The sequence below is a fragment of the Chionomys nivalis genome, chromosome 21, assembly GCF_950005125.1.
Source record: "Chionomys nivalis chromosome 21, mChiNiv1.1, whole genome shotgun sequence".
Classification (NCBI taxonomy): domain Eukaryota; kingdom Metazoa; phylum Chordata; class Mammalia; order Rodentia; family Cricetidae; genus Chionomys; species Chionomys nivalis.
Window position 1 is genome coordinate 2,366,586 of NC_080106.1, and position 12,247 is coordinate 2,378,832.

At 41.4% G+C, this 12,247-nt stretch overlaps 1 protein-coding gene across 16 annotated transcripts in view; it reads right to left on the reverse strand.

Moving 5' to 3' along the window:
* The window catches only part of Pard3 (par-3 family cell polarity regulator), a 490,400-nt gene that overhangs the window by 191,232 nt on the left and 286,921 nt on the right, over positions 1–12,247 (reverse strand). For all 16 annotated transcript variants that reach the window (XM_057753424.1, XM_057753429.1, XM_057753430.1 and 13 more), the window contains 3 exons: positions 11,066–11,104; positions 2,737–2,925; positions 1,912–2,082 (listed from right to left, as the gene is read on the reverse strand). In XM_057753424.1, the coding sequence (XP_057609407.1) occupies positions 1,912–2,082; positions 2,737–2,925; positions 11,066–11,104 (399 nt within the window). The remainder of the gene's footprint in view (positions 1–1,911; positions 2,083–2,736; positions 2,926–11,065; positions 11,105–12,247) is intronic.

The window sequence follows — 12,247 nt, forward strand, 5'->3', positions numbered from 1 at the left end:
GAGTCTGACTCATATTTTTCCCATAGCAACCAATACACTCAGCAAATACAAACAATGCAAGCAAGTGTTGGTTTGAGAAAGAATGCCATAGTTTTATATATTTGAAGCTTAGTCACCAGGAAGTGTTGCCATTTGAAAGGATTAGAAGGATTAGGAGGTGTGGCCCTGTTGAAAGAAATGTGTCACTAGGGGTAAACTCTGAGGTTTCGAAAACCCATGCCAGGCCCAGACTCTCTCTGCCTGCAGATCAGGATGTAGCTCTCACCTCCTTCTCCAGAACCATGCCCGGCAAGGCAGATGTCATGTTCCCTGCTGTGATGACAATGGACTAAGCCTCTGAAACTGTTATCAAGTCCCTAATTAAATGCTTTCTCTTATGAATGGTTGCCTTGGTCATGATGTCTCTCCACAGCAATAGGACCGTGACCAAGACAAAGCATAAGTCAATGTTCCTATTGAGGATAGTTCCTTCTACCTGATAGTCCTGTGCTCCAGAGACACTCGCTTTACAAAACATGAGTATAATGTAGGCCCTAATAAGTGACCGTGATGTTGCTTTAAAATGAAGAACACAAGCCATTTATTTTTTTAATGTATTTTTCTGATTGTTTCTATGGGTACGGTGTACACGCCTTTGTGAGCATGGGTGCAAGAGGGCCATCGTATGGATGTAGTTCTGAGGGCCTGTGGGTCCTCGCCATCTAACTTGCTTGACAGAAGGTCCCGCTCAATGCCTGCTACTGCACATACTAAGCTACCTAGCCTGCAAGCTTCCAGAGAGTTTCAGTCTCTGCCTCCTTCTCAACAACTGAGCCCTGGGATTCTAGGTACATGCTGCTTTGCCCAACTTCTAGTATCTATGACTCTACAGTAATCTAGTTTCTGTTGAATGTGGGAACCGGAGCACAGGGAGAATACAAACAAACAACCTTACATTTTCAATATGCTCCTTTTTAGAAATTGGCCCATTATCTATGGATGCTACGCCATTGAAAATCTAGTCTGTGGCTTGTTAGTATTTATAAATGGATCTATGTATCATTTATTTTTAACTTACCAATGATCTGCTCTGTGAGGAAATTTCTTTCCTTTCATTTAGGAAAATCAAGGCACAAACCTTTCTAAACAGGATGCCCTGGCCCTGCAGTCACTGCTAATTCCATTCACCAGCATTTGATTTTGTCGTTGGTGACAAACCCTGGGTGATGGGCATGGTGCGGCCAGCTCTGTATGCCTGCCACACACTCTGCAGTTGAGATCTATTAGAAAACGGTACTTTCAAAAGAATCAGCTCCACAGAGGGAAGAGAGAGAAGCCATCTCCCTCTCATCTCCGGGGGATAAAGGCTCATCACTGGCTACCCCAAAAGAACATGGTTAAAAGCAGGTCCTCTCCACTATAGGATTAGACAGAGGCATACCACTACACATAAGAGCAAACAGCTCTTTCTTGCTGGGTCTCTCACTCCATGGAGAGACCCAGCAAGGCTACTGTGGGTCCTGTTTCGCATATAACATTCAGCCAGCTACAGGGAGCTCTGAGACATTATCTTGTGAGTAGTACAGGAATGTCCGTTTAAGTTTGGTAAAACTTTGACCACATAAACAATGAAACAAGTGAGTCTGGAGCTGGAGCTCAGAACCCAGGGAACTTGACAAGCATGTGTAAAGCTCTGGGTTTGGTCCCCTGCATCGCATGAGCAAGAATAGTGCTACAGACTTGTAACTCCAGCCCAGGAGAAGTGGAAGCAGGAAGATCAGAAGTTTAAAGTCGTCTTCCACAGAAAGTTCAGACTATGCCGGGTGACAGGAGATGACGTCTGAAAAACATAACCATCTACAAACATGCCCACACAAAGCCAGCAAGCCACAGAGATACGGGACGGCTTTTCTAGGCGACACCCCGGTTCACCTCATTGCCTTTGCTGATCCGCCTGGCCACGATGAGCTGGATCATGCCGCGCTTGTTGCCCTCAGTGGACATGGACCTCCGCAGAGTCTCCATGGCTTCCTGGTTGGCTTTGCCCAGCAGCGACTCTCCATTTACAGCTATCAGCTGGTCATTCACTCTCAGCCTTCCATCCTGGGAGGAAAGCAAGCAAGGTGAGGATTGCTGAAGAGCTCGCAAAAGAGATTGCTATTCCCTAAGTTTACATCATTATAACAAAAATAAGAAAAAAGGATCTGGGGGCTTTAAACACAATGCAAGCAGTTGTTGTAGCCTCTGTCTATTTTAGTCTTTTAGGCATTCCTGAGTTGTTCTTATACTCTGTTAATGAAATTGGAATGCTAATTCTAAGAACACAGAGTGATCACCACGCGTGTGCTTTCAGAAACACCCATCAAGCTGATTTACAAGGAAGATCCATGAAGATCAGGGCAACTGTTGAAAAGTGCTATCTATTGTAGGTTAGAAGGAGCCAATGACCAACCAGCGGGGGGAACAAAAAAAGAGCCTCTCCCCCAACCCAGGACCCATGCTAAGCCTCTGTACAAATCTTACTGAACAAAGAAGACTACGAATTGTGGGTCATGTGAGATTAGGGTGAGGAGTTGGAATGAAGGGCTCTATCTCCCAAACAATATATCACTATGTCCCTTTCCTTGGTGTCGGGTCCAGGCAGGGGGTCTATATGGAAAGAAATTGTCACTAACAGAACGCGTGTGGAAATCAGAAAGGTAGCAGTGAGAAACCCTGGCAGCAGGTGCGGACTGAATCAGGCTGAGCAGAGCTTACTTTGGATGCAGCTCCGCCATTAATAATTGACTTCACGAAGATTCCCAGATCTGCGTGGTTCTCTTTGGAACGGTTCCCTTTGACGCTGACTCCAAGTCCCGCAGATCCCGAGTCATTAAGGGGGACTTCAAAGGTCAGAAACTCCCTGGTCCCATCAGGAGTGAGAACAACCTCCTCATCCTCCGGTTTCTAAAAGGGGAAAGAATCGCACAGAGTATTAAATTAGGAATGCCTATTTCAGCTACCACACCACGGACCTCTGGCCAACACCAGCAGATTATCGCTACCCCACGACAGCATCTGTGATGGTGGTAGAGCTGTCCTCCAAGATCACACCTGACCCTTACTGTGAGCAGCTTCATACTCTACTTACATCAATGTTGCAATTAATTCTAAGAAACACAGGAGTAATACAGAAGGGATATGTAGACCCCTAGAGTCTAGGACTAATATGTAAAGTCTTTCTTCTGTCACATATTATAAAATAAAAGAGAAACACAGAAAAATTAGAAATCAAGATAAACCAGAATTTTCCTCAAGCATCAATTTTGGAGTGGACCCCAGTGAGGCCTGTAACGTAGACCTTCTCCTTCCCCAACTTTGAAACACTCTTCCAACATCCACGAAGCCATTTGAAATGCACCATCAATTACAGCGAATGACAGCATGATGAACTTATACTAAACAGACAGCAATTCTTGATTGCTCATAAACCTTGGCTATTATAGAGGATGGAAACACGATGGATTTCTTTATTTCTCTTCATACCCTGCCCAATTTTTGAAAAATTATAAGGCAAAATAAATAATGATAAAATAATGTAAAATAGAATTTGTGACTTTCCCAAATGTATTCTTGATTTCTTAAATTAATATTTTATTAGAACAGTATTTAACTGTAATTTAAAAAATAATATAAACAATGTGCTATATTAAGACCTTAAAATCCAAAATGTTACCTGTAACGCAATGTTTCTAATTTGCTGACATTCAGTGTTAACGTGTGTGCATCTGTCACTGATGATAAAGCAGGGGCCTTCTGAAAGGCAATCTGGAAGTTGTCTGATGCTGGTCTATACGCCTAGCCACACAAGAGTATATCTTAGAAACATATCAAAGAATAGCCTGACAGTGAGCAAGGAGCAGGAGGTTTTCAGTGACATCAAATCACAACCTTTTTAGAACATAAAAAGTATGCAGTAAAAAATGAAAAATATATGTTTGAAAGACACGGCCTATGTAAAGTAAATATTTACCATTTAATTGAACTTCTCAACTTATTGTAAACACTTTATAATATTCCCAGAGAATAACTACAATTCAATACAACAAAACCAACAAACTGGAGACAAACCAAGATCAAATAACTGCATCAAAATATTAAATATTTCATACATTTATTATACAGAAACATCTTTATAATCGTGTGATGCTCTACAAATACAAATGTTCATTTCATTTTTCACTGCTTTATCTGTATCACTAAGTAATTATTCTGTGTATGACTATTAGAGACTTAATATAAGTATAAAACTATATCATCTGGAGGCTCAGAGCAGCTCAACTCTAGAGCATTAGCCTCGCAAGCACATGCAAGGACCCAGGTTCATCCCAGCACTACAGACAACCAAAGTAATAATACTTAGAAGAACATACAACATGGGTAGATCCCAATAGTTAAAAGAAAAAAAAATGCATCAATAACTGCAAGCCATACTACTGTCCCTTTGTATCTGCAATTTGGAAACAATTAAGAGATAAAATGGATTTTGTCGATCTGTATTTCTATTACTGAGAATGCTGCACTTGAGAGGCCATGGAAGCCGTAACTTCTCAGGCTTCTGTGAAGACAAAGGGATCACAGCTGTATCTGGTGAGCACAAGGACCCACCCTTACCGTTCTTTCCCTCAAATCCAAGGGATCTGAATTTCACTGACTGATATAGACCTTCAGTTTGGCGTTTCCCTGTTTATTGATTTCAACATTTCCATAATGTTTTTACAAAGGCTTAAAAATCTCATTTCTTTCCTACTTGAAAAATCAAGACAAGAAGCTGAGTGAATTCATAAAGAAAAGCGCTAATCAAGGTGGCCTCGCTTCCCCACTGACTATGAAAACTGCTAGGGGCGGCAGGGTGGGGGTGGGGTTGTCTATAATGGTCCTATGGAACCCTGAGACTTTATTATCATTAAGAACATTGAAGGGAGACGCGGTGAGCTTCGTTAGCATTTCATCATTAACCCACTTGGCTCTTGAACAAGACTGAAATTAACACCAGCTTTTAGAAATCAGTTTTTGGCAGTGAGTTTTAAAAGTTTGCTCTTCAGAGACCATTTGAAAAGTGACATTATAAAAATCTCTGCCAGGCTGAGCTTTGCACAGGCATCTCCTCTGGGTTCTGGCTGCTTCTAAGGTATGTGTCCACCTTCTTGCTATGTCACTGAAGTTGTGCCTGTTCAACCAATGGATTCGAGTTCCCGCTTCATGCTCACAACGTTTGTGCTGCTCAATCCCTCAAGCACACTGAACAATGGGTATCACTGGTGTGTGTGTGTGTGTGTGTGTGTAGAACTGAAACAACTTTCTCATCAAACTACATTGGGTATCTCTGCTTTGTGTCTGTCTATCTGTCGGTCTGTAGAGCATGAACAAGTTCCCTATCAAACTTGACTGAAGTTCTTCCCTGCCAACTCTACTGGCAATTTTGCCTTTTAATGCTCAGAGAAGAAAGGGTATTTTGCCAGCATATTAGAAACAGGCCCTACCTAATGGGTCCCATGAAAGCTATCTAGTTTCCCGATACTCTCAGAGAAACAGAAGGGTATCTCCCATGACCAGTGAGGGAGAAAAACAGTCAAGAGCCTTCCTCATGTCCTAGTGATTTTTCTTCTGTCAACGACAGTCCCAGCAGCTCTGAGCCCCTGGCTGTCTATGAGGGACTGTGAATGCACACTGAGTCCTGAGCACATCTTCCTTTCCTGAAGAAAGAGAGACGACAAATCTCTGGGCCTTGGTAGAGAAAAATTAGTAAAATATTGTAAGGGAAAATGTAAACACAGAGCATCATGAGATGGGAGAATCACTCAGAAGCTGCGCATGCTACACTCCAAGGACAAGGTTCTCACATAGGAGTCTACCTATCTATAGTGTGCATGTCCCTGGTAGATTACTAATGAAGGACACATACCTCCACATCAAATTCAAAAGAGAGGTGAGCTAGTCAATCACTAAGAAAGAATAGAGCAATAGGTAAGCCCTGGTCTCCAAACTTCAATTTAAAAAAAAAGAGGAAGAAGAGAAAGACGAAGGAGAAAGGGAGAAGGAGAGAGAGAGAGAGAGAGAGAGAGAGAGAGAGAGAGAGAGAGAGAGAGAAGGAGGAGGAGGAGGAGGAGGAGAGGAAGAGCAAGAGGAGGAGGAGAAGGAAAAGGAGGAGGAGGAGGAGGAGGAGGAGGAGGAGGAGGAGGAGGAAGAAGAAGAAGAAGAAGAAAAAGAAGAAGAAGAAGAAGAAGAAGAAGAAGAAGAAGAAGAAGAAGAAGAAGAAGAAGAAGAAGAAGAAGAAGAAGAAGAAAAAGAAGAAGAAGCAGCAGCAGCATCTGATTGGGAATTACCGAGTGTTAAAGGCATCCTTCAGAGCAATGAAGACATTTGGCAATGTGCTGATCTGAATGTGTTTGTGCTGTGCATAGTGGGACACACTCAGAGCCTTAGAACCCAGGAGGCTGAGACAGAAGGACCCTGAGGTCAGGGCCAACCTGAGCTACTAGAGAGGCTGTCTTTAAACAGGAGATAACAAGAGGAGAGAAGGAAGGGAGAAAAGGATGGAGAGGGGAGGGAGGGGGGAATGTTCTGGAATAATGGTGAATGCATACACAGACAGCATTCAGAAGACAATTGCAGAGCCTCTAAGTTCATTGTGTATTACGTTAAACCTGAGTGTGGCCATGTGCAGAGATCCGCAGGGACGCTGACTGCCTTTATCACAACCGCCCCACACAGACTGACACGAAACTAATAAGTAGATTATTACTTAAAGTGTCTTTATAAAGCATTTAGGGAGATAAAAATATTTTTATGACGGGGAATTCAGGTTTGTGGAAATTAAGTCTTTCCTAACTTGTAGTAGTTTGTCCATCAAGGCCTTGACAGTGTCTTTTGTAAATTGATTAATTTCTGTTACGTATCAGCTAGAAGTATCACAGGGGAGGGCTTGATGCCAGTTTTGGGAGAAGGACCGCCACTCACTGTCTATAGCACAGGCACATGGGACAGGACATAGGTTAGCTATATGGAAAACAGAGATTATGAGCAAATACATCAATATCATGACAGTAAGGCCACAGAGCTGCAGATGATTATCATTCCCTTCTGCCTGGCTGAATTTTCCATCGTCAATGCTATTGTTTTTGTAATCAAGAAATCTAATGTGTCACTTAATTTTCACAAGATGGAGTGATAGATAGACAGACACACAAAATGACGGCAAACACGGGGGAAGGGGAGGACAGAGGAGGCTGGTGGGCAGGGGACGGGTCTGGGGTCACTGAGAGGACGCGGCTGAGCACAGGGTGAGAAGCTCATGAGGCCACCAGGAAGAGCAGTCATCAGCACACATCTCTTGTGGAAGAGAAATGCTCACAGGAACGAGCGAGAGCACACACTGTACATAGACTGTCGAGAAATGGGCAGAATTTTGTCTTTTTAATTAAAAGGAAGACTTTTTAAAATTGAATTTATCTTTGTTTTTAATTTTTTGGATAAACTAATACAGGTCAAGTTTAAAATCTGTACTTTGATTAAAACATTCTTTTGAGATAAGATCATATAGTGCAGATTTGCTATGAACCCTATTTATACATGAAAATGGCCTCAAGATCTTGGTACCTGTTCCTCCACCTACTGAGTGGTAAAATTACAGGCGTGTGTCAGCTTCGTATTTTTATTTATCAGAGGAAAGATGAACATTGATGTATGTATTTGAACTATTTGAACCCATCTTTCTGAGAACCATTATTTAGATTGCTTATTTATTGTTTATTTTTGCAGTAATTGGGGACTGAACCCAGGGCATTGCACTAACTTAGATCTCCCCTGAGCTATGCCCTCAGTGTCTCCAGCCTGTGATTTTTCCTTTGTTTTGCTTGACATGGTCATTTAAGCTTCCTAGACTGGCTTTGCCCTATACCATCCAAAGCAAAACTTAACATGAAGATTCACCTACCTCAGCCTCCCCAGTGCTAGGACCACCAGGTCTGATCACTAAGTTACAAGCTTATATATGAACTTACTGTGTTCTTTCTTTATCCAATGAATAGCAAATAATTTTAAGTACTTTAATTTTTTGTTTGGCAATAATAATGGTTATTAACTTCTAGTATCTTTCCCAGAAAATATCCAAAGAAAAATCAGAAAAACCCAAATTATGATATAGTCTCAAAATGATGTGCCCCTTAAAAAAGGTTCTCAGAGTAGTTTTTCAAAAAGGTAAAACCAAGATACAATGAAGAAATAATCCAAAAGACGATCACAGATGTATGACGACTGAATGCCATGCCATACCATGGCCTGACTCGGACTGTAGCCTAGAGGTCCTGTCTTACTTATTGCTCATTTATTTTATATTTATTATTACAACTGTGGGTAGTTAGGAAATCAATGGAGTTTATTGGTTTTGATCAAGAGAGTTTCTTATTGCATAAGAAAATGTCCTTGCATTGAGCATTTAGGAATAAAGCAGAATCACATAAATAATTTTATGCTAGTTCAGAAAAATGTTACAGAGAGAATAGTATGAAGACTGTGTGAGGGGAAGAGGGTGAAAACTATCTTGAATGCAGTAAAATGCTAACAATAAAGGAGGTAGGTGAAGAGAACTTCCTGGAATTCTGACAGTAAAGAAAAAATTACATAAAGTGATTGATCTATTCAGACTAGCATTGCAACATTCTGAGTCTGCATTAAAGCATACAGAGTTCAGCAGAAAATAACGTTAAAGTTAAAAATGTACATATTACAAAGGGACCGAGTATATCACTACACTGCAAAGATGATGACCGATAACAAGGAATGAAAATATTTCAAGGAAAATGTGTCGAAAACATTAAGCAGTCATTTTCACAAGAAAGGAATGTCAACTCAATTCCTTAGTGAGTCAGCTCTGTTTGCATTTCCAACACCTTTACATTCTGCAAAGACTGGATAAAATCAGTGTGGGCAGACGAAGGATTTTAATCACATTATGCTTCGGAGGAACCACAGAAGTCAGTAAGATCCAAAGCCACAGAGAAATGTCACTCATCCCACAGACGTGCTGCAAATCCTCGTTCAGTATTTATATTGCAAATGCTTCAGGATCTGGCTATAGCTATGGATAATACTAATAATAAGGAAGATGAAAATAAATATGTACACATCAAGATATATGAGAACATAAATGTCCCTTGACTCACTGTGGAATTACACCTAGATGAACCCACCCTAAGCTGAAATATTGCAAGCCTACAATGCATTCAGCAAACCCAATGTATCCAACGCCATAGCTAACGCTTCAGGACACTTTTATTAGCTGACTATTGGGTAAACTATCTACCACGAAGATTATTATCAAACAAACATTCAAGATCTCTAGTCATTTATTGATTTCTTGTGGAAACTGAGACAAGAGGGTGGATGTTATATGTATACTTCATTTTCTCGAAGTTAAACACTGGTATTTTGACACTCTGTAAATTGGAGGTCTGCCCATGTGTCAGACTTTTATATCATAGGTGGTTTTCTTTTTGTTGTTTTTTCTGTTGTTGTTGTTGTTGTTGTTTTTATTCAAAGTAAATCAAATGCTTCACACTATCTTTTGGCCAAAGTTTTCGAGGACTTTTGAGGTTTAAATTGATGACCAACTAGGACTTACTGGGAGAGAAGGTAAAAGAGGGTCAGCCTTTTAAAGGGGGATGACTGGCTGTGGGTTCAGCTCTGTGACAGATTGCTCAGCATTTGCATGGGGTCAAACCCAGCACTAAGTAAATATCAGGTCCTTGATCTAAATGCTACACAAACCACAGTTCAATACCAATTTGAAGTGCCATCTTCAGACACAAACATACATATGTGTATATATACATATGTTCATACACATGTGCAAAATGTATGTTTCCAGAACTGTTCCTCAGTGTTAGGTGGCCTGCTTGCCTGTGCTTTGGCAATCCCTACTGGTTCAAATGACACAGTTTTTTCCACTATCTTTGCCACAATGATTGTCCTTTCAAATAGAATGATCTCCTCGTCTGTCCCCTGTCACTAACATCCTCGGTGTGTACCACCACTGCAGGTTCTCACTGGCTGTCACGGCTGAGTTGTTCTACCATCAAGAACTCAAGGTTGTGGCTCTTCCTAACCTCTGCTCATGGGTATGTCAGATTCTTGATGCTGCTTCTAGATTCTGCTCTAATTTTATTTGCCATCCAGTTTTTAAAACGATGAAATATTGGAAAGTAGCATTCTATTTATTGAAGTTGTTTGCTTATGTACCTATATTTTTTTTAAAAAAATCAACTGTTTATATTACTTATTCTGATGATTTTGATTTACCTATTTGGTTACAAATTTTGGAATCAGATAGTAATAGTATTGTTACATTGTTAATACTGTTTTGTTATTTATATTTTTTTGAGACAGGGTCTCTACATAGCCCTGGCTATCCTAGATCTTACTATGTAGATTAAGATGACCTCAACTTCACAGAGTACAACCAACGCCTGCCAGTCAAGTGCTGGGATTACCTGAGATCGGGAATGTTTTTATTCTGCGTCGTCACTTGCTATGCAAAGATCCTGACTATGAACTATCAACTGTCACTATGGAATCCCCTCTCTTCCACCAGGTCGCACATCCACACAGAGACCAACACAACACCTAGTACAGACAGTGTGCTATTTGGTGCAAGCCAGACTGCACCCTCCCCTTAATTCCCGGAGTGAATCAGGGTTAGTCTTCTAAAACAGACGTGGCTGAGCTGTGTCCGTGTTTGAACCTGAGCCAAGAACACCTGACTGGCTCCCTCCCTTTATTATGACAACTATGTTTATCCTATCTATCACCTGATCTCTCCAGACTATACTTTATATTATATCCCTCCTCATGGCATCATACAGAGGAATAGCAAAAAATTCAAACATCTTCCATTTTACACTTGTTTGATAAATCTCTGTTCCAGGCCCCTCCCCTAATATGGAAGTAAATAAAAGTTATTTGGTAAAGAGAAGGGACAAAGGTCATCATACTGGATTAGCAAGTGGGCTCTTTATCTTAGGAACATCTCTCAAGACAAGTTTCTTACCGTTTCTTTTGGAATCTGCATCTGGCCTGATTCAGTGTTCTAGAAGAATTAAAGAAAAACATCATTAAGATTTTCATCATCAAGGTCCAAGGGACACAATATTTTATTAAAGAAGATTAGGTTGTTTTAAAAGCCATAAAGTAAGCCAGGAAGTGGTGGCGCACACCTTTAATCCCAGCAATCCAGAGGCAGAGGCAGAGGCAGGTGGATCTCGGAGTTTGAGGTCAGTCTAATCTACCGAGTGAGTTCTAGGACAACCAGGGCTACCCTGTAATAATAATAACATCCATAACGGTGCATGAAGGGTCACTGTAAGACAGCTGATGCATGATTGTCCTCCAGACCTTGTCAGGTCTTAAGAGATTTCAGCAGCTAGTTCTTCCAGATACATGTTCCACCGGCTCATGCACAGGAAAAGAAACCTCACAAACTGTGTTTCTAAACATGCCGCTATCTCTAAACGTGTTGGCCAGTCTCCATCACCAAACCTCAGTCTTAAAGTACAGGGTCATTTGACGCTCTATGAATAAAAGTCGTCAGTCCTGCAGTGGGAAACACAACTTGATACTTGAGTGTGTTCCGCAGGGAACAACTGGAATTCTTCCCACATAATATAGAACATGAAAGGCTGGTATTTAGTTCATTTAATTTTTAACGAAAGACAAACACCAATTTAGAAGTATTTAGATTAAGACCCACAGAACTGAAACAGAGACACCCCAAACAGAGAGAGCTGTAGTAATCAGAGTTAGGAATTATTTTTAAACACTCCCTTTGACTTTTCAGAACGTTATTATTTTAATGTCTCAAAAAAGCAGCTGCAGCAGGCATAACAGACTGACAGCCTACTGGCCCTGCCCTTAATGAAAAGCTCACAAGCAATAAATTAAACAACCAAGGGGGAGGGGAACAAGAGCAGCAGACGGGAGAAACAGAAGCCTGGGAGATCTGAATTGGCCCAGAAGAACCTGCATAACCTCAGGCTGGCGCTTGCTCCCCTGGGAGACTGCTGAAGAGCTGTACTGCAGCTTGGCACCTCGGGAAAGCCAACAGGCAGCCTGAGAGTGCCAGGCAGAGAGGGAGCTGCCTGCCTGCCCAGGAGAGGCTGGTGCTTTGCTGAGGGCTCATTTGCAATCGAACAGAGACATCCCAGATTTAGGATCAGGTGGCATCTTAAACACG